Source organism: Stigmatopora nigra, chromosome 7 (genome assembly GCF_051989575.1).
Source record: "Stigmatopora nigra isolate UIUO_SnigA chromosome 7, RoL_Snig_1.1, whole genome shotgun sequence".
NCBI lineage: Eukaryota > Metazoa > Chordata > Actinopteri > Syngnathiformes > Syngnathidae > Stigmatopora > Stigmatopora nigra.
In genome coordinates this window covers 3,503,327-3,529,520 of record NC_135514.1, presented here as the reverse complement: position 1 = coordinate 3,529,520, position 26,194 = coordinate 3,503,327, and the positions used below count along the sequence as shown (strand labels likewise).

General features: G+C 41.0%; 1 protein-coding gene and 1 long non-coding RNA gene across 4 annotated transcripts in view; one reads left to right on the top strand and one right to left on the bottom strand.

The window, feature by feature from the left end:
• The window catches only part of LOC144198960 (uncharacterized), a 46,221-nt gene that overhangs the window by 11,073 nt on the left and 8,954 nt on the right, over positions 1 to 26,194 (top strand). The gene's annotated exons all lie outside the window — the stretch shown is intronic.
• The window catches only part of LOC144198953 (teashirt homolog 1-like), a 38,591-nt gene continuing 22,772 nt past the window's right edge, over positions 10,376 to 26,194 (bottom strand). For all 3 annotated transcript variants that reach the window (XM_077720226.1, XM_077720224.1, XM_077720225.1), the window contains exon 3: positions 10,376 to 15,108. In XM_077720226.1, the coding sequence (XP_077576352.1) occupies positions 11,573 to 15,108 (3,536 nt within the window). In that variant the 3' untranslated portion in view covers positions 10,376 to 11,572. The remainder of the gene's footprint in view (positions 15,109 to 26,194) is intronic.

The window sequence follows — 26,194 nt, the reverse complement described above, 5'->3', positions numbered from 1 at the left end:
AAATCAAAATCATGTAAACAGTCAGCAGTAAAATTTACATTTTAGGAGGAATCTGAGAAGTCTGCAGTCTGAATGCAACCTTTTTTCAACTAACGCCGCCTTCTAACATATGGAGGTTTTTGAAGCATGTGCGAAAAAAGCACAATTTGAACTTTTGGGAAACTTCATGTCAAAGTACTGATATAGATTGTAGATATGAAATGCAAAATAGTTTCATTTTTGCCAGAAATGTTCATTCAATCATTACATTTCAACACTTTTTATCCAGAGTGAGAGGGTGCTTGAGCATTTCCCTTTAAAGGCAGACTACATCTTAAATCGATCACCATTGAGTTGTGGGGCACAGAGAGGCGGATAACCATTTGCGCTCACAATCAAACACCCGCCGAGTGGGAATCGATCATTGACCATCGGGTGGCCAAATGAAAATGTATTATACATGTATACAATACAGATCTTTTAATCAGTCATTAGTATTTTAACAAAGGAAATAATATGGAATAGTACATGATGTTTTCCAATCTGTTCTTGAACATCATGAATGGTTAAAAGGCCATATGAGACTTTTTAAATGCATTGGTTCCTCAGGATGACCTTATTGTATGAAGGCATTTGTTTTAAGTTTGGAGGTAGATGCACTGTAACTACTATTTTAAATAATCGATTTAGTCAATAATAAAAATCTCTTTTGTAGTTTCAACTTTTTACATTTGTAATTCACACCTACACTGTATTTTTATTGTCTGCTGCAACAGTGTATATAAAATGGTAGGCACTGTAAAAGCTACCAAAGGCAGAAACAAAAGGTACTAGTTGGCCATAATCTTTTGGAACTATACCACATTTCTCTTTGAGTGACAGCCAGTATTATTTTCAAGGCTTCCACGTGAAGCCTGGGCGACAAACTGCACATCACAAGGCGGCCAAGATGGCATCCATCTCACAGCCGTGCCACTGATCTCACCACCAACGGCCGCCAATCAGATTCATCACGTAGTAGCTGCCTTCTGTTGGGTGACCGAAGCCAGGGCCAAAAAGTTAACTATTCCTGTACTGAAAAATGACTACAATGTGTTTCCACTGAGACACTCTGTCATTGTTTGTGGTCAAACTGCTTACAATGAAGAGAACTCTCTTCCGGAGCCACCTAAGCCTTCTCATTGTCAGCTCACAACTGAGTTCTCACGATGTTAGTTTACCTCCATTGCTCTGTGGTAAATTAATGTGTGCATGAGAACATTTCTGACTTAATTGGGTATATTGAATAGTAGATAATTAGATATTTGATGTGACACGTGGCGTCTAATGGGCTTGATGCAGTGGTCTCGTATTGTTCCCATAGCGAGGGATTTTTGATACCTTGTCAGGTCCCAGTGTAAAAATAACTGAAGTGACAGCAGTGACTTGGTTGTCAGTGTTGTCGAGGCTGTTGTGGATTTTCACAGTCGTGGATCCTGTGTATCCATGTTAACGTGTGTGTTTCTGCATCCGTGTGTGTTAGTTTTACGGATATGTGTGTGTGAGTGTGTGTGTGTACGTGTGTTTGTGTACTCCAATGTTGTGGGTGACAGTGCTGATCGCTGTGTGATGACAGCCTATCATTGTCGCTGTGGAAGAGTGAGAGTGGCAGGGGGGCCTTTTTGGCATGTGTTTTCTCCATGCCTTCATCTGTGTCTATGGAACTCGAGCTTGGCTTAACAAAGGATAGGCAGTGTAGTGGTGTGCTTATGGGTGTGTGTTTGTGTGCATTTGTGTGTGTGTGTGTGCTCATGATTGCAGGTTCCCGTGGTTTAGACTGGTCAAATTAAAAATGCTACAAAGGACCAGCACTTTTTCCTATGAATAAGACATTTTTGCATGTCCTGAAAGTTTGAAACAGAAATAAGGGGCTTTTAAAAACAATGATCGAAAACACTTGCATAGCATTCCAAATACTTGTGAATATTGTCAAGCATTAAAATAGTTTTAAAAACTGTGTAGTGGAGTGCAATAAAGTAAATGTCATCTACTGAAAAAGAATGAATTGTGTTACGCTTAGGAATTTTATCAGGAGTTCTGACACACCTGTCCTTGCAACATAGCAGTTAGTGTAAGAATGGCTTGGGATTGTTATCGATTCTACTCGTTTTAATGTCGTGTTTACAGCTAGTCTAAGGGAAACTAAGCACAGGGAAAACAATGGGCAACGCTGTCTGGTGTTTTGGGGTTTATGATTGGAGCAAATCAAGTCCTGGAAGTGAAGCAAGAGAAATTGTGGGGTTTTGCTGTCATGATTCTTTCTTTTTAACTATACCTGGGTATTATGATGCCTCCAGCAAACACCTGACCTGGCAATGACTGTGACAATTAATCAGCTTTATAACTGCAGATATAAGCCAAACAGAAGTCATTTTACCATTTGTCTACATTGAATTTTTTGTTGTTTACTTATTTGAGCTTGCTAATGTAAAAAGAAATTCGATTCATATTGCTTTTATTAACTTTATAAGCTTATGTACTAGATTGAGTTTTGTTTCTGTATTTATACTCTGACCTTCAATTTTATAGTTAGGATTTGGTTTTGATTTGAGTGTCAGCCGCACAGTTCTGGGGTTTAGGGTTCGATCCCAGGTGGGCTACACTGTGTGGATTCTGCTTTTTCTCCTCGGACTTGCGTGAGTTGTCCCATTGGCTGGCCACAGATTTAGGGTGTCCCCCGCCTGGTGCCCATAGTAGGCTAGGATAGGCTTCAGCATCCTCCACAACCCGTGTGAGGATAAATAGTTTGGAAAATGACCAATAACATGTGTAATAAATAATAGCATAAAGTCAATTAATAATCAAATAACTATTTAGCCAGAATAAAGGGGCAGGTGCTCTTTAATTTAATCACTTTTAATTCAATAGTTTTTTCAGGGTGGTTAATTCATACTGTTGATTTAAAACTGTCTTCAAATTAAGTATATCTGGTAAATAGCCTTAACTGTTGCAAAATAACCACTTGCACACTTGTCATTTTGGTGTCCATTGTTTCCTTCGAACAACACAATGCAATTTACATAATTTGACTGTGAGCTCTCTGTTTTCTTCTTTTAAACAACATCTAATGTTAAAAGATTTTGAGAAAAATTAACATCACGTTTCCATCAACCAATCAGTTCTCTGATAAAAGTGGACAAGTGACCTACAGGGCTGTAGGACCTCCTGAATTTTATCCATGCCTGTCCTAGATCTGGTCTGCCTAGAAATGAAAGACCTGGGGGCCCCTACTCTACCTCACAGTGATGTCTAATCTGGTTACCTCAGCAACAGTAGGGATTAGGAGAATGACGAGGGAGGGGCTTTTCTAACGAGACTGGTCATATGCATAATTCATGTAAACGAGCAAACGAAGGAGGAGCGCTGTAGTACTTGATGGTTGATGAGGTTTTCTCAAATGGATGAGAAAGCTACACAAATATATGATGCATGATTCAAAACTATCACTAAAACCTAAGCATAACCACTTCTCATTACAATGTTAATTACTTATCTAGACACACCCACAACCATTTACCATTTCCAATCAACCATTAACTTTATAGGCATGGAAATTCAATATTGCTTTTATTCCCCCAAGGTGCGTTGAAAGAAAACATTACATACTCACGGATTTATTGTGAAGTGTTTTATTGAATCGGTGGAGCACAAATAATGTACCCGATGAAATCTGGTGGCAGCCGAATATTCATTCCAAACTGCAGGAGCATCCTGTGAAACAATCATCCAATAAAAGACAACAGGTCAGTTCAATAGTATTTGTCACTAAATTCATGAGCAGTTGTCTTGAAATGCAGGATTACGGTTGCAATTTCCCTTTGACTCAATACGACTATTTGTTCGAAATACCAAAAGTGGTTGTCTACATTATTGTTTGTATAATTCTCTTGTTTATGTAGCTTCTCAGTGGACATGACAAACGCACGCCCCCTTCAGTGTCTGGCCCCAACTAAACATACACGTACACACATATACTGCCACCTTTTCAACCTCACCCTCTGCTTCCTGCCCCCCCACCCTGCGCATAATCACCCCCACCCTGCTTCCCCTGCCAGAGCACCCATGTCCAAACCGAACACAACAGATCAACAACTCGGCATGCAGATCATGTCACCAGATAAATTATGCGCAACGTGTCAACCTCATACGTGGGCTCTCGGCTGGCTGTCCGTGACATGTGTCAGGGTGCCCCTGCGTCTCCGTCGTGCCACGCTAATGACATGATGCTGGGTTTGCATCCAGTGCACTCCACCCCAACCCACCTTCCCGCTTGCCCTCATCCACCCCACCCCTACAACCTCTTCGCCCACTCCTCTAACACCCTCTACCCATCACCAGGCGACAAGACAGCGTGTCACCTCCAGAGAGGTCGGAAGCCAAAAAAATAGTTTCATAGGAACCAAGATGGACAAGAATAATAGCTAGTCCAGTAAACATATGGCCCGTAAGGCCTATGTGCCTTCTATTATACCTACCAGTTTTGGGTATTTTTATTTAAAGAGAGGGTAGGGTTAAAGAAGCAAATATCAGCTCTGTGCAGCATATAAAAGATCACATTTGAGACCTTTTTAAACTGAATTATCTTGGCTACTCTCCTTCAATCACTATCTGCTGCCCTTAAAAATCTCCCTTCTTTACCCCCTCAAGATGATGCATTTTTTTTTGTAATCTTTGTATGCAAATCCTGCCTGACTTGTCTGAATTATGTGTGTCTGTCCGGGAGCCTCTGTGATTCGGAGTGACTGAGGATTGCACACACGGTGATTGCATCCACTGGGCCTACTCTGAGCCTTGCATAAGTAATTGAGATGTCAGTATGTGTTCTCATATTCCCGCAACAAAACTGTAGGAAAACATGCACTGTTGAAGGTCATTTGAATAATTCCTTAATGGAAGGCAGGCTTTGTTTTTCTGAATGCATGAAAAAGAAAATGTCAATGATCAAAATCAAGCTGTGTCATATCTCATAGAGGCAGCACTGATTCCTGGAGCACTTCACCCTCCATCTCCTTCCTTTTTCCTCTGAAAAGATAGATAAGGGAGAAGTGTCTTTGTGCATATCAAACACAACACAAGCCACCATTTCTCTAGGGTCTTTTTGAAACACAAATTGGTTTGGAGACATTTTCCATGTTGACCTCTTTGATTTGAAATATGAAATGACAGGGAAATGGTAGTTCTCATATTCAAATACAATCCTGAGAGGTCACTGACGGAATGGTACATACAATATACACACTGAATAATACAAAAGCTCAAGAATCTTGGGGAAAAAAAAGATAATTATTGCTATAGACATCTCATAAAAACAAGTTGTACCATTATTAGACACGCTGTTTAAATGTGTGCAGACAGAATGTAAATACTATAAAGCACACTACTCTAGTGTGTGTCCTCATGCTTCCTAAATGATGTTCTGAGGCTGTCCTCTCAGACAAATCTGCCAAATCAGCCCTCCTACTCAACACAACATAAAGAAAAACTGCAGCATGTCCATCAAAAAGGGAAAAATATTCTTCATCACAAACAGGTTGCTTCATCAAGCAAGCTGCTGTTATTGAAAATCATTATTAGCATCATTTTAATAAATGATGTTCTTTATCATCAAGAATATAGAGTGAATAATTTAATCAAATGGCTTAGCTCTTGGTCTGGAGGAAGGGAGAAAAAGTGGCTGGACAAATGTATACTATATATTAAACAACTGCTGCTTGTTGTGAACTGAGCTGAGACACCTGCCACCGTAAAGTGTTTCAATGACACTATCACATATCATCGTGTATAAAAAGGCACTGCAGAATGAGTGACTGCATTCTAAAACGTAGTTGATTCGGTCTAACAAACTAGATGTAATACATTACCAGCCTAATAATATTTTAACATTTGAATAATTAGGACTGAATAAATGAATGAATCCAATCCATACGTATTTTTGAGGAATAACTTGAGGTGAAATTGCTTCTGTTGCTCATTTCTATAGTTTCGCATAATGTAACGCCCAAAACTCCAATATTGATGTGACCTTTGAGACGTGTCTTAAACGGACATGATAAACATTCATTCATTTTCTGAAACGCTTATTCTCACAAGGGTTTCAGGGGGTGCTGGAGTTTATCCCGGCTGACTTCGGGCATGAGGCCGGACACACTCTGAATTGGTGGCCAGCCAATTCCAGGGCACGAGGAGACGACATCTATTCACACTCATATCTAAGGGCAATTTAGAGTGTAAAACCAGGCTACCATGCATGTTTTTGAAATATAGGGGGAAACCAGAGTACCATGAAAAAAAACACTCAGACCAACCCAGGACCCCAAAACTGTTCACCCGATGTCAGCTAGGAAAAGTTGAGTTCATTCAAGTGTTGAATAGGCAAAAATTTTAGGTAAAGCTTTAAGGTTGTTTTCTCTCTGCAATTTTAACATTTCGATTTCAATTGTTTCGTAAGGATTTAAAACAACTGAGAAAGTAAAGCACAGGTGTAAATGTTCAAGTGCCTAAAGGGATTTTTACCTTCGAAAACATAGAAGCCCTCCTCTGGAGTGTGCACAGATCCTGCACATTTTACAGAGTGATGCTTGGCAACATAATTGAATAAAGTCCACAAGCTGAGTGAAATCAACATAAAAATAGACTGAGGCAGGTAGAACATGTGAATTCTGATAACTTCTGTCTGAATACAATTTCCACAATGAAGCATATCACGAGCCAAACAGATTTCCCAGACTTTAGTTTCCGATCCATAACAAAGTGTCTTAGCTGTTGTTCCTTTCTTTGTTGATTTCTCTGTCAGACATTGTTTGTTTGGTTTGAAGCATTTTGGAAGGGTATTAAACTGAGTCTGCATTCTCTGTGGAAAGTTGGAGGTTTTACAGAGTGCACACACGCAGCGAGATGCTCAGTGGGAGCTTTTCCTTTGTTTCATAGTGACAATGATCGTCATAGCGCTATCATATAAAGGCCAGGAGCAAGAGCATATGAAACCAAAGGAAAATACTTTTTTTTAAAAAAGAGAAGGGTGTACGTCTTTACTCAGAGCAAACATACATTAAAGATAATGCACACCTTGAAGCTTCAGAGCCTCTAAGAAAATACCCAACATGGATTAACATGCCCTCTATGGTTCACCTTCCCATCTGAGTGACACTTCTTGTGCATTATCTTGTCCACATTACATGGCTCTTTGGATTCAATACCTTACTGAATAATATCATTGAGTCCTGTTGAATATAGCTGGGTTCTGTCTAGGAAGAGTAAGACTTGAGTAAAGGGGCTATCACTCCCTCATCCTGTTTCCACCAGACTTTAGAGTTTTGTTATTCTGTTTGTGCCCTCTGTCCCCACCCCGTGCTGTCTGCGGAGCATAAAGCTTGTGGCCCCGAGAGGAAGCAGGCATTTACTTAAACAAAACCTTGAGGAAATCCCTACCAATCCTGAAGGCTCACATTCAGTGACGCCCAAAACACAAAGCCTATGCAAATCTTACTAGGCGGTGTTATCTACTCACCGCTTCCGCTAGCGCCACGGGAACCTGCATTGTGCCATGCACGCCGATTATCGTATGTAATTTACATAGAATACGTACAGGAAACAGTGCACTGATCTGGAACAAAGCAAAGAAGAGTATCTGCTCAGCAGCTATCTGACGCTACAGCAAAATTAACGGTTTAGCTGCGGTGTATTAAACCTACAGGTTTTGGGTTGAACACTTATCTCAGAAAAATGTTGCTTGCTTACCTGTCTTATTTGTTTTAGAAAAAAAAACAACTTCAGCAGCACTTTTCAAGGCATTTGAATTCTCTGCCTGACTAATCTGGCCTCTGCCTGTGTTCCCTTTGTCACCAAATCTATGTATCAACACAGAGGTGAAGCCTAATCGCGGAAGTGTGTAATTGCACAAAGACGCTCGTTCTGAAACAGCTGGAGTAGTGTGACTGTGCCAATCTGAGACGGGATGTGAACGTGAGAAATAGAAGTCATAACACTGTAGGACGCTTTCAGTCATACAATGGCTGCCACTGTAAGCACTCTATCTGAAACCTGAGGCATGAGGGTGAGATGAGAGATCAAACTCCTGATCAAAATGTTTTACCTCCGAGCATGTGGCAAAAAGCTGCCAAATTTAGAGTACCTTTAGGTGGAAGTCTTCAAAAGTAGACTTTACACTGCTTTTTACACTCCGTTAGAGAAGAATACTAAGGCACTCCTATTCCAAATGAGAGAAAAGTAGAGTCTAAAATGTTTTTGCCCCCTAGATATGAATGTATTTTTAATAATCAATTTTCAGGAGTGTCAAGTATTATTGGATTTTCCAAATTTGTTTCTTTTTTTGTTATTTCTATTTTTCTATGATGTTATCAGCCTCTTAGTATTTTTTATCTGTTGTTGGGCTTTGCATGTTTTGTATTGGGTTGTTTTTATTTATATATTTGCCCGTGCCATATGCATCATAATTGTCATTGTGTTTTGTGATTAAGTTGTTTTTTTGCTTTTGTGTACCACCATAGAAACTTGACTGACTTGCAGTTTATATTTCTCCTAAATGTCTTTTGATTGAAAGTCCCTTCCCATTGAAAAATAAATTTTTACACATTTCACACATGAAAATGGCCCAAATGAATGTCATATATGAGTTGAACTTTGACGACTGAATACATTTTGTTGACATATTGCTGTTGTCTTTGAAAGTCAAATCTTCCTAAGAATGATCGGATTTTAAATGGACGACTCTGTGACTTATTGCCGTATTATTCAACTGCCCACCCACTTGTTCCTTGCAACAAAGCAATTAATCCAAGCTGACAACGTGGCTCAGAACTACATACATGTATTGCGTCACCTGCTAAACTCAATTGATTTGAGGAGTAAAAAGCAAATAACTATAAAGGCGATAACTATTGTAACATGGATTGCTATATCGGGGCTCATGTGGTTGATTGCTGCCTGATGGTGTACACTAGCGGTCTAAAACTGGTCCTCAAATGGCTGCAGGTTTTCATTCAAACCGAACAAGCGGACACCTTTTACAAGTGTAATCAGTTGATTGCAGCCAGAAGCCACTTACTTTAGAAGACCCCTCACTGGTTAAACTCACAACACTGGATCGGTTGTAACAAATACCAGGACCCACTGCGGCCCTTTGCGGAATCGGATTGAGACCCCTGGTGTAAAATATAGAGCAGGGGTGGTCAAGCAGAACCCTTATGAGGATGTGCGGTGCAGAACATCAATGAATGAATGAAAAAGCAGGCCCTGCTATCCATACATGACTAATATTTCAAGTTCTATTTAATGCTAAGCTCATTCACAATTTTGAAAGTGTGTTATGTGCCTGTGCTTTGTTTGTTGTGAGTGGTTAGCGCATCGGCCTCACAGGGACTGGGTTCAAATCCAGGTCGGGCCACCTGTGTGGAGTTTGCATGTTTTTCCCTGCGTAGGTTTTTCCGGGTACTCTGATTCTCTCCCACATTCCAAGGACATGCATGGTAGGCTGATTGGGCACTCTAAATTGCCCCTAGGTATGAGTGTGAGCGTGAATGGTTGTTTGTCTTCTTGTGCCCTGCGACTGGATGGACACCAATTCAGGGTATCCCCCACCTCAGGCCGATGTCAGCTAGGATAGGCGATAGGCTCCAGTACCTACTGTGACCCTAGTGAGGGTGAAGTGGTTCAGAAAATGAGATGAGATATGTATATATAGAGAGAAATATAATTATATAGTATGTATAAATAGATAATTAATTTAATTATTACAACTATTTAAAATTGGGAAATATTAACCAATTAACTTTGTAAGCTGAGCTCTCAGTACAAGTTACTGGTGTGTACTGTCATTTTTGTATGTCTATCATGAAAACACATGAGAGTAGAACAGAATATAAAATGTTTTTGGATGGTTACATGTCACCAGTCAAGAGATGAAAAACACAAACACTCATTTGATAGTAACCCAGGATAAAGTAAACTACTGTTATTAGTAGACAGAACAGGGCCTTCCTTCAAAGGTTAGTCACAAGCCAGACATGAGTTCCTGCAACACAATTGCCAGCTTTACTGGCGAATCATTCCTAACATCTTTATCGTTATTATTATCAATGGTGGTATGTTGCATTTCTGTCATCAGTTCTGCTTCTCTATTAAAAGTTGTCAAGAAAAAATAGACGGGTTGCACAACACGAGGAGCAAGAGCGGGGAAAGAATTGGAACTGTAAAAAAAAAACAGGAAAAGTCATGTACTACACTGGTCTAGACTGGGTTTTGTTGTGATTGCTTTAATGTGAAGCACAGAGGATGCTACAAAGCATTTCGATATTCACTTGATGCATCAAAATGACAAATGAACACAACCACAAATGTATGACTGTTAACAACTGCTTTGGAGTTTATTTTACAATTGAGAAAGGAACAAAACAATCTATCAGCGCTAAAAACGTTTCTTTGTTGTTTTTACAATATTGTTGATAAAACATTGAAATGTATAGTCATTGTGCATCGCTTATTTATTTTCCACACCATTTCATGCATCAAATCGGATGCAAATAGAATTAAAGTCATTTCTGTAAACCAAGTCAAAGAAGCTGAATTTGTATTTTCTTTAAAAAAGACACTTTGTAACTCTACAGCATATATCTATTTACACAATCTGTTTGCGTGTGGGTGTGTGTGTGAATGTGTTTTTTTTCCAATCATTTTAGTATATAAAATGATGATATAAAAAGTTAGAGAATGCACAGACCTTAAGATACAAAGACTGCTGAGTCATTTCAAATAATGAGAGATGTCTAATGGGAGTACTGACATTTCACTGGTAATCATTTACAACTGTTCTCTTTACAGCTGAAAGCAATACCGGTAAGAAGAATAACATTGAGAAGAAAACAAAACCAATCATAGTAATTGAATTTGACAAAAGATGATACTTCACAACAAGGAAAGTTTTTTTTCTCAGAGCAAAATTGCATACAATGGCCACTATTGACGCAATGGGCGCAGTAATTCCATTGTCTCAAATATTCATATAATATTTTTAATACAATAAGCAGGCCATTCTTCTTCAAAACATTTCAATAAGTGGAACCCAAAATTATCAATATTTTTACAAAGCAAAATTAAAAGGTCTAAGGTGCTACTTCAGTCTTTCAGGGTATCTTTAATTATTTTTGGTTTATACATTTAATTTTTTTCTCCATGTCAAGTATTGTAAAGATTTCCATTCTTCCGATGAATTTTTACTTTTAGCATTAACACAGCAGTTGTTTTTTTTTGCCATGAGAACATTAAAATCCTTTGTATAACCTTGATTCACTAAAATACATGCACAAATCAGACAAATAGTATATAAATACCTAAGAAATGAGTGTAAAAAAAGTTTGCCAAAGAACAAAAACAAATCAACATGGTCCAGTCAGGCATTCCTTACAACAGAAAATAAGACTTTTTTTCTCTCTCTGTTGGCTCAGTTCGGCCCAGTGCAGTAACTGTGAACAATGTTGTAGTGCAATGAAATTGTAGTCAGTTCTATAACTGTCAATGCTTCATCTCCTTGATGGCGTCCTTAAACTGACTCCATTTTGTCCAGTTTCTCTAGTTTCTCCAAAGCTGTAACAAACACCAGGTGGTCCTCAGGAGACTTGCCGTGGGTCTTACTGAGATGCAACTTCACTGCGTGTTTGCTGACGAATGTCCGATTGCAAAGTCTGCACTGGTACACAGAGCCAATGTCGTCCTCTGGCGTAGTCAAGGCTGACAGGGAACTGGTGAATGTCATTTTGTCCGTGATCACCTTCGAGGCAGCCTGCTGCTCCCGTAGGTGTTCAGCTGACAGTTTGGACAAGTCCTTCAAGCTGAATCCCAAGTGAGACTCCAGGTGGCTGATATATGAGGTGGGAGTCCTGAACTGGGAAGCACAGTCACCACAGAGAAAGACAGGTTGGCACGAGTCCATATTTTTGAGAAACTTGGTGCCACCAGTCCTTCTCAACTGATATTTGACATTTGCTAGCCAGTGGGATATCGTTGTCATGGAGAGGCCTGTGAACTTGCAGATGTGGACCCTTTCCTGAGGACCTAGGTCAGTCATAGCGTAACGCCCTTCTTTCGTCTCCCGCAAGCTGGAGACAAACTGTGCCTGCAAGATAAGAAGGTGCTGGGGATTCCAGTTGGATTGCCTTCCTTTTCTCTTTTGCACAGGGGAGAGATCCTCGAGGGCATCTTCAAATGCACTGCCATCAGCATCTGATTTCTCTGAGATCGAAGAAGGTGTTGACGATTTAGGAGTCAGTCTTCCGGTAAGGTTTTTTACCATATCAGAGATGTCCATAAGAGCGTTCTCTCTCAGAGGGGAGGAGACCGTCTCAGGCATGGCTATAATAGGTTTGTTGCCATTTACAATATTGTTGGCCATGTTACTGCTGCTGTTGTTGTTTGTGATAGTGTTTGTGATAGACTTGTTTTTACTCAGGTCAATGGGTTGATCATTGTTTTCATATGGCGAAAAACGAGTAATGGGCTCAGCGGTTTTGCTATGATGTGCTGGGTTGAAGACTGGCTTTTCCATCATGCTGTTACTGATTTTGTAAAGCATTGACAATGGGTCTGCAGCTGGGCTCACTGGTTTGGAGGCCTTGCCCAGGTGTGTGTTCATGATTGACTGGAGTGCACTGAGAGGGTTAATAAAGGGACTTTCGGGTGAGTGATCAGTAATGATGCTGAGACTGTTGCCATTAGTCACTGGAGATTGGCACACTTCTGGACAGTTTTTGGAATTATTGTTATAGACATCCACAAGACTTTCTTTCGGCTCCTTCTTGCAGATAAGATCAGACTCTTCACTGCCTGGGCTTATGCTTCTCATAGCAGAAGCCTTACCTGCCATGAGACCATTTGGAGAGGCCACTTGCTCTCTCTGCTCTCTCAATGCAGGAGAGGGGGACTTTACCAATGAAGGGGGCCGGGCTCGGTCCATGGTCACCATCTTCTCCTCTTTTTCTTTCTTCACAGTGGTAGATTTGCCTGTCACTTTCTCTACCAACTCCTCCATGGCCGTGACGTTGCTCCTGAGTGGAGTTGGAGAAGGTGGGCTCCGAGGTGAGTGGATGACTGAATTTGGGTCACTCACAAGCCCTCGAAGCCCACTGTTAAACAAAGGTTGCATTTGGACAGTTTGGATGGTAGGGGCCAGAACAGTAGTCGCGTTCTTTATAGCACCTTGAAGCTGATATGCTGCATGGATGCTGGGATATCCACCCCAAGTAGGAGTGCCTGTCTGAGCCTTACTAATGGCACTAGACACTGTGTTTTCAAGGGATTTGAGAATATCTAAACCTTCTTTAGGAGTTTCCTCCAGATCTTCTTCTCGAAGATATTTATATGACGTGGTGTCAGTCCCAACTTTCTCACCCGAATCATCTCTCTCCTCCTTGATTTTTTTCTCCACTGGCTCCCCACTTTCAACTTTCTCATCCTCACTCACTTCCCTCTTTTCCTCTGAGGCCGAGGAGAGGGCAGGGGACACAGGCTGGGACTTAATACCTCCAGGAACTGGAAGTCTGGTGGTGGTAGGTGGAAGTGGAATAGACTGAATCTTCTCTTCAATCACTGGATCAAACACAAGTTGTTTCCCTTTCTTAGATGCTGAATTTGTGACTTTCAAAAAGTGACCTGTGACCATCATGTGAGCAGTAAGCTGTTGAAGTGTATCATGAGAGCTACCACACTCCATGCATTTGAGGATCTGAGCTTTCCGTGCTTCAAACTGCCATGTATAGCTGGCACCATTCTGGTAGCCATATCGGTTGTTTGCAGTTACATACGGATTGGCTGCTGATTTTGGATCTTTGCAAACATCACCAAGTGCTAAATTGCCTCCTCCACCACCAGGATGGACAGACTCTGGGGAGCAGGGGGAAATAATGGTGTCCTGCATTGCTCGTTTTTTAGTGGACGAGGGTAGGAGTTTGGTGGCCAAAGCTGGCACAGGTTCTTTGAGAGGCACTTTCTGGTAATGCTTGGTCTTGATCATATGGACGCTGAGATCCTGCAGAGATTCGAATGAGTGGCCACAGTACATGCACTTAAGCACCTTCTGAGCATCTTCTTTGCCTTCCATCTCCATCAGGGAACGTTTGCGGGGTTTTGACCAGCGCTTTCCATGATCCTCCTCTTTGTCCTTGTTGTCATCTCGATAGTGGCCAGTCTCATTCATGTGGACTGTCAAACCAACCAGAGTGTCATAAGCAGCGCTGCAATCTTTACAGCGGAATTTGCTTGCACCAGTAAAGACAGAACCATACAGCTTATTGTTTTGACGGTAGAGCTGCACTGTGCTGAAAAGGCTAGGCTCTGGTAAGAGATGATAGGGGGTCTGCTGAAGTGTCTTTGCAAGTGCTGCCTGGTGCCAGTCATATGCCACACCACTGCCGTTATTAGTCCCGCCAACATTGCTCCCACTGCTGCTTGTTGCATTCTGGATGCTAGCAGAGCTAGTTGCTGTGCCATTTGTGTTAACAGTTGAGGTGCCAGTGTGACTGCCGGTGGTACTAGCACTCTTGCCATTGTGATGACTAGTGATTATGCTGACCCCGTTGCTCTTGTTTGTGGTCGTTGTTATAGCTGTAGGAGCTGGTGCTGAAGCGGCAGCTTCTGAAGGAATGAGGGTACTGTTGACATTGCCAGCTGAAGCAGACTTGGCTTTCATGATATCCATTGTAATGCTGGACCAAGAGGCATCTGAAATGAGGTTTGCATAGACGGCTTTCATCTGAGCCAAGCTATCTTGGAAAGATAGGCCATTGTTGGGTGAGAAAGGCAAGTTTGTGCCTTCTTTCTCGTGACCATCTCGAGAAGAGGTGCTTTTTAAGTCTGTAAGTCGATCACTGGCATCACTCAGCGGGGACCCATAGCCAGCATCAGGATTGGTGCCATTGCTGAGAGGAGAGTCTCTGTAACTAGGTGGTTGGCCTCCCTCTAAATCTTCCTCTTCCTCATTGCACAGAAACTCAGTGTCCTGGCCATCTAACGAGAGTCCGTCATCCTGGAGGTGCTCTTCCTCCTCTTGAGTGGGCGCCTTAAGTTCATCTTCGGGCATGTACGCTGCAGCAGAGACAAAAGACACAAGTTGGAGAAAAAAAATTAGATCAGCACCGTAAAAGTTAAGATTTTGTACACATTGACAGACGCATTATAACACTGTAAAATGTAGGTCTTCTATACTTCACTACTTCTATTGTACATCTGTGGCTTTGAGCATGCATGCATGCTTTTATTTTTTGCACACATGTGGTTCTGAAAGCGTGTGGTGAAAAAAGCCTCCAAGGGAACTATAAATCACTGTGGTTCTGACAGTTGTCCTTTTCCTACCCAACTCCCTGTTCCTTCACACATGCCTCATGTTTCCCGGGAAATGACTGGCTGTTTGGCCTTGTTAGTCAGTTGCATGCTTGTATGTCCAACTCCCTTTTTCACTCTTTGTTTAACTATGCACTAAGCTTTATTGCCTTTCAATCATCCAGTCCATGAAGTTCAACTCCTCAAATGTTAAGATTATGCAACTGATCTAGAGAGAGGGAAAAAACTCTAATTGGAAGGTATGGCAGCCTTTTCTAACCCACTCAACCAAGTTAAAGGTCACCCCCATTTGAGATAATAAGCACAGAAACTGACAAAAAAAGCTATTTAGAATCAGACTGCTCGTGACAGTTAAGAAGGAGAATGTGGGGTAGACAGGCAATGCATGGTTAAAATGATCAAATATTAAAGTACACAAGTTAGAGGACAGGAACAATTGTGTCGTTGTTGTGTGTATATATATATATATATATATATATATATATATATATATATATATATATATATATATATATATATATATATATATATACATATATATATACACATATAAAACCAACATCTTCTGATATATATATATATATATATATATATATATATATATATATATATATATATATATATATATATATATATATATATATATATATATATATATATATATATATATATATATATATATATATATATATATATATATATATATAGTTTAGGGCGAAACGTGAATGAAAGTAGGTGTGGGAAAGAAGAACGAGTTATCAGGAGATGTGGGGTTTTTGAGAAGGGGGAGGTAAGGGAAAAAACGAGAGGGTGAGAGAGGCAGGGAGACAGGAAAGACAGCCCCCTAGCTTCTTCCTTTATCTCCTTCCTGCATGGTGAGATGTGTGTCCTAGATGCCAGTATCAATCTTTCCTGATGAAACAGATGTGCTGTCAACTTCAAACGGCACGCTAACCTGTCATATCATAATCTAAGTGGGCATAATACCTGATATATATACACTGGCACCATTTACTGCTGCCTGAGAGGAGATGGGTGGGTGAGGTGGGGGAGGCAGCTGCACCGTGCACTGTGACTATGTGATGATGTGCATTTGAGCGCATCGGTTTGGGAATGCACGTTAGCCGGCACGCTCACCTTCACAATGTAGCTCATACATTGATGCTCTTACAGGGCAAACAAGACTACAACCCTAATATTGTCTATAAATCGAGAGTGTACTGTGTGCTGCTGATACACCGTTCTCTAAATGAGCAACTTACCGCCCCCCACCCCACCCCGATGCCTGACAGGATTTCAGTGAAATGAGAGCACTACAGGAGAACCTGGCTGAGCTTCAATCCCACTGACAGACTGAGACTGAGACAGTTTCTAAAACTCCTGAAAATCCCTAACACAGCAGATTAGCATTATATGATGTACTCTCTCCAACACATCTGCAAACGTCTCCTTCCTACACAAACCTGCTTCCGCATTCATATCCGCCACCTAAATACAATGCATACCGAAGAATGGCTGGCCATTAGGAGTCCAAATGTACAGTAGCAAAAACCTATCAGAGTCACTGACATTAGCTGCAGCCCCAAAATAGCTAAACCCCAATCCTTGGAAATACAGAAATCACAGCAGGAAAGCAAAGGCGAAAAATCTGTGGATGAGTGACAAAACACAGACTGCAATAAGGAGGGGCTTCGAGCGATGAGCAGGTCGCCAGGGAACCCTTTGACGATCCCTGTCAATCAATTCCTGTCCTGCCATGTTGTCATGGAAACAACAAAGAGGGAGCTATCAAAAGCACAAAGACAAAAGACTGGCAGAGAGAGACATCTGTAAAAATCATAGCCAGTATCCAGATTGTTTTGCAAACCATAAATGTACATTAGCGATGAAACACAGTTAAAGTTAGCCTAAAATAAATGATCACTGCCTTGCCTTTGAAATGCGCGTTTGACAGGATGCTGAAATCTGAATTGGCAATGAGGAGGTAAAAATATTAAGAGCTTCACATCAAACGTGTCGCTTCAATCATTGCTACTTGAAGAGATGTGTGATTCTAACTTGAAATCAAATTAACCCCGACACCACCACCTCATATTTGTGTCCTGGATGCACATATGCGATGGCACAGAAGCAGTAGGAAGGAGTGGACGCGCTAAGGGAGGGCCAGGGCTGGCATCCCTGGTGGTTTGGGTTGCAGCGAGGGTGATAGCTGTGAGCGGCGCCATCTGTACGGGCACCAAAGCGCTTGTCACTTTTGCTAGAGAACGTGCCGCCATCAAGGAGACAGGCGGCAGCGTGGCCAGGAGAATGCCACTACTCACTGTCACTAACTGGAGCGATCAAGCCCCGCCACCAGCCCTGTGGCAACAACATACACCGGAGCAGCAAGATATTAACATTTCAGTGTATCACTCATCTATACGTTCATATGCTCTTAATAAAGCAAGGTATCAAAGACAATAAGTACGAAAAACGTTTAGTAGGCATTCTGGATGTTGTGAAGAAGCACTTGAAAAGCATAATGCACAAATGGATTGACACACTACAAAGCTTGAAAGTAGGTTCTCATGACACTCCTACATAATGGACAAAAGGATAAATGGCTATAAGAGGCTCAAAGAAGAATGTGTGACTTCTCAAGTGCCTGTAAATTATTACTCTATATATAATATATATAAATAAAATAAGACAGTTGTATATGAAACTGAGATCCATCATGACAAATTCTTTCACGGCAGTCTGAGCTCGGCAATGTACTCTAAATGTTTCTTAAAAAAAGTACACCAGATTGGGTGTCACATTGGGACATGGCTGACCCTGGGTAGAGAGCGTCTTTAAAACATTATCCACCTTAAAGCAGCAGCCTTTGTTGATTGAAATGTAGAGTGGTAGACTTTCAGCTTTTCCTCTGCTGTTTACCACTGCAAACCCATAGAATCGTCCATTAGATCTGGTGCCCAAGTTTTATGCCGGATTTCTTACATGAGCCCCACATGTGGGAATCCAACCCGGTCCAGCACAAGGGCAGTGGGACGCTCAGACCGCTGCACCACCACTGGGTTTTTGAATAAAAACAGAATATACATCTGTATTTTGGTAGAGTGGCATTGCAGCACATAAGTACTTTTCAAAACTTTGCTATCTTTTTTCCCCCCTGCTTTCTCCCTTCTTCGTAGTGTCAGCTTGTTTGTTAAATCAATAACACTCCCTGTCAGGCTTGCAGAGCTTCACCATTTGGCCACTGTCAAAGCCAAACTAACCAGATAAGAAAGGCAGAAAGGCGATGAAACAAGAGTGAAAAGAAAGAAATGAAACTAGTCAGCCTATCCTCACCAGCTCTGTTTCTCAAACACCTTATTCTATTTATTTGCACACATTTCTTTATTTATTTGATGTGCGTTTGGGAAGAGGGTGCAATCACAGCAGTCATTTGCAGTACTAATGTCCAATCACAGGCCCTTTCACTCATATGATTTAGCCAGTGCAAGGGTGGGTTCGTGGAAAAGAATGATGGTGGAGGTGGTTGTGTATGTGTGTGTTTGTGTGCGCTGGGTCTATGGCCAGGACCGTTTAGGCTGGTCCCTAATAGGAAACTGGCAGTCTTATTCCTTCCCCAGATTCTGTTTGTCACCCAGCTCTCCATTACGTGCCTCTCAACACTGATGGTTTTGGACAGGAGCTGATCAAAAAGCCATCGTTTGACCTACACGCTGTGGCAGAATGAGACGGGGGCTGCACGAGAGAATAGGGGGAGGGGGTGAGTGGGAGATGAGATAAAAAAAAAAAGAAGAAGACGGAGAGGAGGAGTTTTGGATGGCAGATAGAAGAGAGTGTAGCAGTGGGGAGGGGTGATTGCTCTCGGACCGGGACAAGAGGGCTGTAAATAAAATGACATTATTATTTCCTCTGTCCCGTCATGTAGAAAAGCCAATTATGGTAATGCTGCTGCCGGCGTGTCAGAGGGAATGTTGGGATGTGCTTCCCGTGAAGCGGCTAACATGAGAGTCATGGCCTGCTGAGGAACACAAGCCTAATTTTGACAGGCGATTGCAGAAGACCACAAGAGAAGGGGACATAGAGAACATAACAAAGCTTTACCTGAGCTTTGTTCCCTCAAGCTGTGGTTACTAACTACTGTTCCGTGAACCATTAGTGTACTGTATGAGAGATGGCCATGTGTGATGTGGTAATATATCACACGTCATGAAATTGTTTTGAAGATTTTTGTGGACAACACCATTTCTTTTGTTCAAATCCAAGACATTACCAGCAATGATTAGCAATACGCAGAAAAATTAAGAATATAGTTATAATTTACCTGGTGTATCCACCTAATGTCATTCATGCAACAGAAATATTTTCCATTAAGTCTGAAAATCTATTGAATGAATTAAGATAAGGCCATCAATGTATTTTTTTTCACCCCACTAAAATACTCATAATTTAAATGTTGTATAACGATTACTCTACATTATGATATCTAAACCTATACCAAATTTGTAAGGTCAATAAATTGTATAATGAAAGCAATAGGCAATAAGACACAAATGCGTCACCATTTCTAATGGACAAGACAGGGGACGCAGCGTCACTCACGTTCATTTCATTTTCTGTGGCAGCACCGCAAGAGGAAGGCGATCTTCGCAACATGCGACAAATAGTGCGTGTGCATTTGTACTGTGACGCAAATAAAGAGAATAGGAATGAGTTCTATTTCTGTCGCCTATCACTACAACCATTCAGCAATGGTTTTGTTGGTCGACACATTTTGTGCAAGAACACTGAATAACCCGTGATCTGGTCCACATTCGCCACTTGGTCAACACAGCCTCATTTTAGCATATCAATCAGCACATACTTTATAATACTTTTTGCTGTGTTTTCTGGCATATTTTTTTAAAACTATGAGATGAAAAACATTGTGGTATTCAACACAGTGGTTGAGCATCCTAGTTTGTAAGATGCTTTATTTTTATTTTTTGATATTAAGGTTTAAAGCATGTTCTCCCTGGGCATGCATGGGTTTTCTCCAGTTTCCTTCCACATTCCAAAGACACGCAGGGTAGGCTGGTTGGACACTCTAAATTGCCCCTTGGTATGAGTGTGAGCATTACTGGCTATTTGTGTCCTCGTGCCCTGCGATTGGCTGACAAAAAAATCATTGTCCCCTGGCTCGAGCCCGAAGTCAGCTGCGATAGGCTCCAGCACCTCCACGACACTTGTGAGTATAAAGGATTTCAGAAAATGAATGTCAAATGGTTTAAAAAGTGTATCTCTCTTATTTGCCACAAAACCTTGGGCCACAGAAAATTTTCAATTAAAAAAAGACAAGTTCCCTTCTGTCCCTTCAAATTCATATCCAATCATAGACAAGCTATGAAGCTCAGGCAGAGTATGATGCCTGTGGTTTTTGGCTTGTCGTGCTGCCGCGTCGCACCCCATGTGTTCAGCTCATTGGCGTTGACTTTCGAATTTCACCATTGCACATCGCCTCCCGTGTGTTTTGCCTATAACGCAGTGCTCTTTGAAGATATGGATATGATTGAGCTACACCAACCGCAGAGAAAATACAAGTTCAGGAGTTCATGTTTTATACGCTGTCATAGCTGAGCAGTTGAAGAGCTGAATTATGCAAAGATGACAGAGAAAGAGCTAGTTATTGAGGGTGAAGGCGATCATTTACTAATTCGTTCTCATCTGAATTATCTTCTTTTGTCCTGTTTCCTCTGTTTTTTTTTCAACTAATTTCATTTTATTTATTGATTTTTTTTGTTTAATTAATTCCCGGAGTGTGGCATTGCATGGGCTCACCTTTAGGTAACATCTCTTGGTATCTTTCTCTTTGATTCACGAGAGACACCGTCCTTTCCTGTTTCATATCCTGAAACCGTTTCACTCCCCCAGACGTGCTCACATGAACCTCCCCCAAGTGGCATAATGGGAGCATATGGCCTAGGCAGCACCTACAGGGCCTTAAATAAATGCTGCAGTATTCCAACTCAATGTACTAATTTATCTCTCACTCCTGTTTCCAGCCCATTTCAAAACACCTCTAGCCTGAATTGAGCTCTGCAGATAGCAGCAGATGGGACATGTTATTCTGCAGATACATAGGGCTGCATAATGAATCTAAACAAAAAGTGGTGTCTGAATAAGAAAAGTGCAAATAGTATTATTGAAGAAATTCTCCATTATTGGTAGATATTTATCCAATCAAAAGTGCCAACAGTTTGCTTCTAAAACTGTGTAAATTATGTTATAGTAAATAACAAGAACAGAAATTAAAGGGTAAAAAAAAACACCTAGTGTCGCTCCAGTTCAATGTCTTAAGCAGCTGCCTTAATACTGCTATGGGAAAGTCCTCCATCAGCTACTTGCTCACCTTGAATAAAAGCATCATGCCTAAATGTATCCATTGGGGCTTAATGTTGGGAATACATGACTGTAGGCTAAGCAGGAGGGGTCGTAGGTCAGACAGGTAGTCCGCTCTAAGCTTGTACAGGTCACGCTCTCATGTAAATACATCAATATGTCCCACAGACACCCTTCCACCTGACCTCTAAAAAGTGAGGTATGGATTAACAAAAGCTCTGCCTTTGAGTACACTACTCGTGTATATGATTATGTGTGTGTATATACAGATGGGGAATCCGTGTCAGACTGGTTAGCGTATGTGTATGTTTGTGTGTGAGGAAGAGAGAGTCATGAGAGAAGTGTGAAAGATACCGCTGTCGTATTTATAGAGTAAGTACTATTTATAACCAACTTAAAGATCGGTTCAGAGAACCGGCTTGTGGGCCTTGGCCAAGATCACTCTCAATTACAGAGGGCACGTGCACAAACAAACAAACACACACACACACACACACACACACACACGCAGACAACCACGGAAAAAGAGGCAAACTTGTTTTCTTCAATTTCTAGGATTCTTTACATATATATGTATATAGGTGTATCATATGACAAACAGACATAAAGAAAAACATAGAAGCCTAAAATGACTGTTTGTCAGTAGAAGGCCAAAGCTATTGATGAAGAGAAATTCACAACTTCAGTGATTTTTGTTACTGTTAAGAAGAAATAGCTTGACATCAACTCTTGAATTACTCTAAAGATCGACATTTGTAAGAATCATTATATTTGCCCCAAAAGGAATATGGTTTTAAATGATATAATGATTTTGATAATTATGATAAAACTTTACTTTGCTGTCCTCATTCCTCGACATTGACATGATTCTAGTGCGCAACCATCTCGTTTCCACACTCTTGGCCTCCACGGATGAATAGTGAGTGTATTGTAATATTAGTCAGTCATCTTGCTGATTGTTTTGCGGTTCATATCACGACAACAACGGACAGCAAGCCAAACGTCCACTTTAAATTGGAGGACAAGAGGGCAAAACCACATGATTAGCAAACGGTTTACTTCTTTAAACGTCAATGACCAGGAGTAATGTCAACTATGACAATTATCAGTTGAACCTCTGTCTGAAATGTGCACACAAGCAGCACATGCACACAGATGTGAGGCTGCAAGAAACATTATGTATTTTCTTTCCTTCACGCATGCAGTAACAACCCATGGAGGTATTGACAATATATATAGCTGTATGTCAGTTTGGCAAGAGTCTTTTTTTTCAGACCACACTGACTGAGTGTTCTTTACGGCGTACAGGAGGCTTTAACATGCTGGAGATCAATACAGTGAACCAGCAGCAATCGATAGTAATTCATCTATTTATTTTTTTATTTTTTTTCTACATGATCATTCTCACTCCCTCTCACAATGTACAGAACCACAGCAAAGCAATACATAAATAAACACACAGGCATGCATGTAACCACATAAATGCAGTAGCGCACACCTGAACAGCTGAAACGATTGCAAATGTAAATGCAGGTTCAATAAACCCTTGAGGAATGTATTTATTTTCATTGGGCATATCAGCCTATCCTCGTCTACTCTGCATAACAAGGCTTGTATAATTAAACCATAAATTTAAGGGTTCTCCTTTAATTACCACAGACAATGTCAGGAGGCGGCAGAGTAAACAAATGACTTTGATGTGAACTAAGGAAAAAAAAACAGACAGAACAATAGAGATATTCCATTCTGTGGGCATGATTTGCAAAGAATGAAAGTAGTATATGTGCAGAGAAATTATGATGTCATCTTTCCAATTTAACTGAAGGGTTTTTTTGCGATGCAAGTTTAAGGCAGAGTGAAACAAAAAATCAGTGTAATCACTGGGAGCATAATTACGCATAAATATGAACATCTGCATGAAGCAGAAAGATTTTTTTTAAAATAAGTGTTTAGGCACTCTTAGGGGTTATTTCTACAGGTAGTTTGGAGCTACCGTGTTTTTGTTTCGGTGAGTTAATGGATGGATATGCATACGTGCTATGTGTGCACACAGAGCATTTCGGGTCAATGTCAACATGCAGGCCTTCTTCCCAGCAGCTCAGCTAATTACACAAGAGCCCCGAAGGCCACTTAGAACAGGTTAGCTAATTAACAAACAGACTGATTGCAGATTAATTGAGAGGTGCTCCTAATCTCCCCCATAAACACAGTGACAAATGCTAACTGGTGCTAATTAGGTCGGTATGGAAGAGTGGATGTTGTACTTACAGTTATACTGTGTGATATGACATGTCGCTTAATACAGATACTTTCTGAATAGCGAATAAATTAGGAAAGATATCCTAAAACAGTAAGAATTAAAATCATTTATAAACTTGAGGTGGGACTTGTTCACAATGGTTTTGCAGTATATGTGCCTTCGATCTTTTGGTGGCCTATATAACTGAGTTTATGTCTGCTTCCTTTTATATAAGTTATGAAACCTGAAGCAGCATCAACACATTGGGAAATGGCGGATTGCAGCAGCAAATGGAAGCAATAGGTCCCACACTGGAGACCTCATCCTGAAACCATCTGTGTGATTACAAAAGCAACTCCCCGTTGATTTGGACACTTCCTAAGGAACAGCCACAAAACAATCATTCATTCATCTTCTGTACCACTCATCCTAAGGGTCAGAGGGCTGCTGAAGCCTATAGCAGCGGGTTATGAGCAGAAGGATGCATAGAAACAGAATTGTTTTCCAGAACATTTGGCACTCACAATCATACCTATGGTGAATGTTCAATGAACGTACCATGCATATTCTTGGTAGTAAACTGCAGTACCCAGAGAAAACCACATAGTAAACATGCAAATGCAACACAGCAACGGTGAACTGAACCTTAGAACTGTGAGGAGACCAGACGGAGCAAAACTGCAATACAACACATTAACTGTCTGCAGAGTATTTATATACATAAAAACATAATAATGATCATTTCGACTATATTGAATTATGATAATGCACATCAATTGCTTAGGTAATAGGCTAAGGTGATGTAGAAATCACACTATTACAAATGATAACTAACATATTACGGAAAATGCCGTGCAATTCTACATCACAGAGTAACCATCAATACATGCATCAGGTTTCTATTGCTTTTCCCATTCAGGGGACTGGAACCTATCCCAGCAGACTTTCTGTGAAAGGGGTACACTATGGGCAATTTGGAGCCGCCAAGCAATTAAATGAATAATTCTGCACACATGGGGAGGAAATTGGATACTTAAGCACACGGGGAAACGCTACACAGAAAGGCCAAAACTGAGATTCTCACTCAGAAAAATTAAAAGGCTGGAACACATACCGTGTGCCTTACCTGTAATTCTTCTAAGAAACAAAATTGACAGAGCATATTTAGGGTCACTGGACCTACTAACAGGTGTATCTAAAAGGTAGCCACTTTTGTTAAGATCTTCTTTCTTACACACATTTTGCACAAAGATAGATCTCTGTGTATTTTGTGCTCCACCTCTAACACACACACACACACACAAACTCATAGTTCACCTTCCAACCTCTGACCTCCATCATTACCTAAATCTCCCTCCTTTGAAAAATCTCCCCTTTGTCTGCACACTCCTTTCTTTACTACCACCTGCACATTTTAAAATCCTGCATCACCTGATCACATACGCCCACAACAAATACACCCTGAAGCACACACCCAAATCCCATGGACCGCACACATATATTAAGTACACACACCAAATGACACACATACAAAATCCATGACAAGACAACAGCCAGCAGCAGCTGCTTCCATCTCCTAGCAACGGCCAGCCTGATAGATGACCCAACGATGGATAATTACCGTAAATCACCACAGCTCACACACTAACAGGGACCTAGAGGTAGGAGAGCTGTGGAAAGAATGGAAAACAAGGACATTGGATGGTGGGAGGAGAGCAAAGGGTGGGTGGGGAAATATTGGGGCCAGACTGCTCATGTGTGCACTAAAGCACCTTGAATAGCTCAAACTCATTTGGCTTTTGAAGCACACATTCATTCTGTCTTTGGTGTGCAAATAGGCATACAAAACAAATCTATGCACGAACACTATGAAAAACACATCAGTGTGTTTCCATAGAGTGCAAAACACAGAGAGGGGGTGTCCACCTGCAGCTACATTCACTGTATTATCACTGTAATCTGAAACTGTAGGCCCCGCATCCAACTGAAGTGCTGTCAGAGAATTGTGATCATTTACATGTAGGCAACAATCAAAGGCCACAGAGTGCTGAAGAGTGGGTTGTAAGGACAAGAAAAACAACTATATTACTAAGAATGAATAATAAATTGCCATGAACATGGTTTCTTTTCATTGACTGGTAAAAATTACGAATGGTTGTCTGTGACCTCTTGCCCTGTGATTGGCTGGCCACTGATTCAGGGTGTCCCCTACCTGGTGCC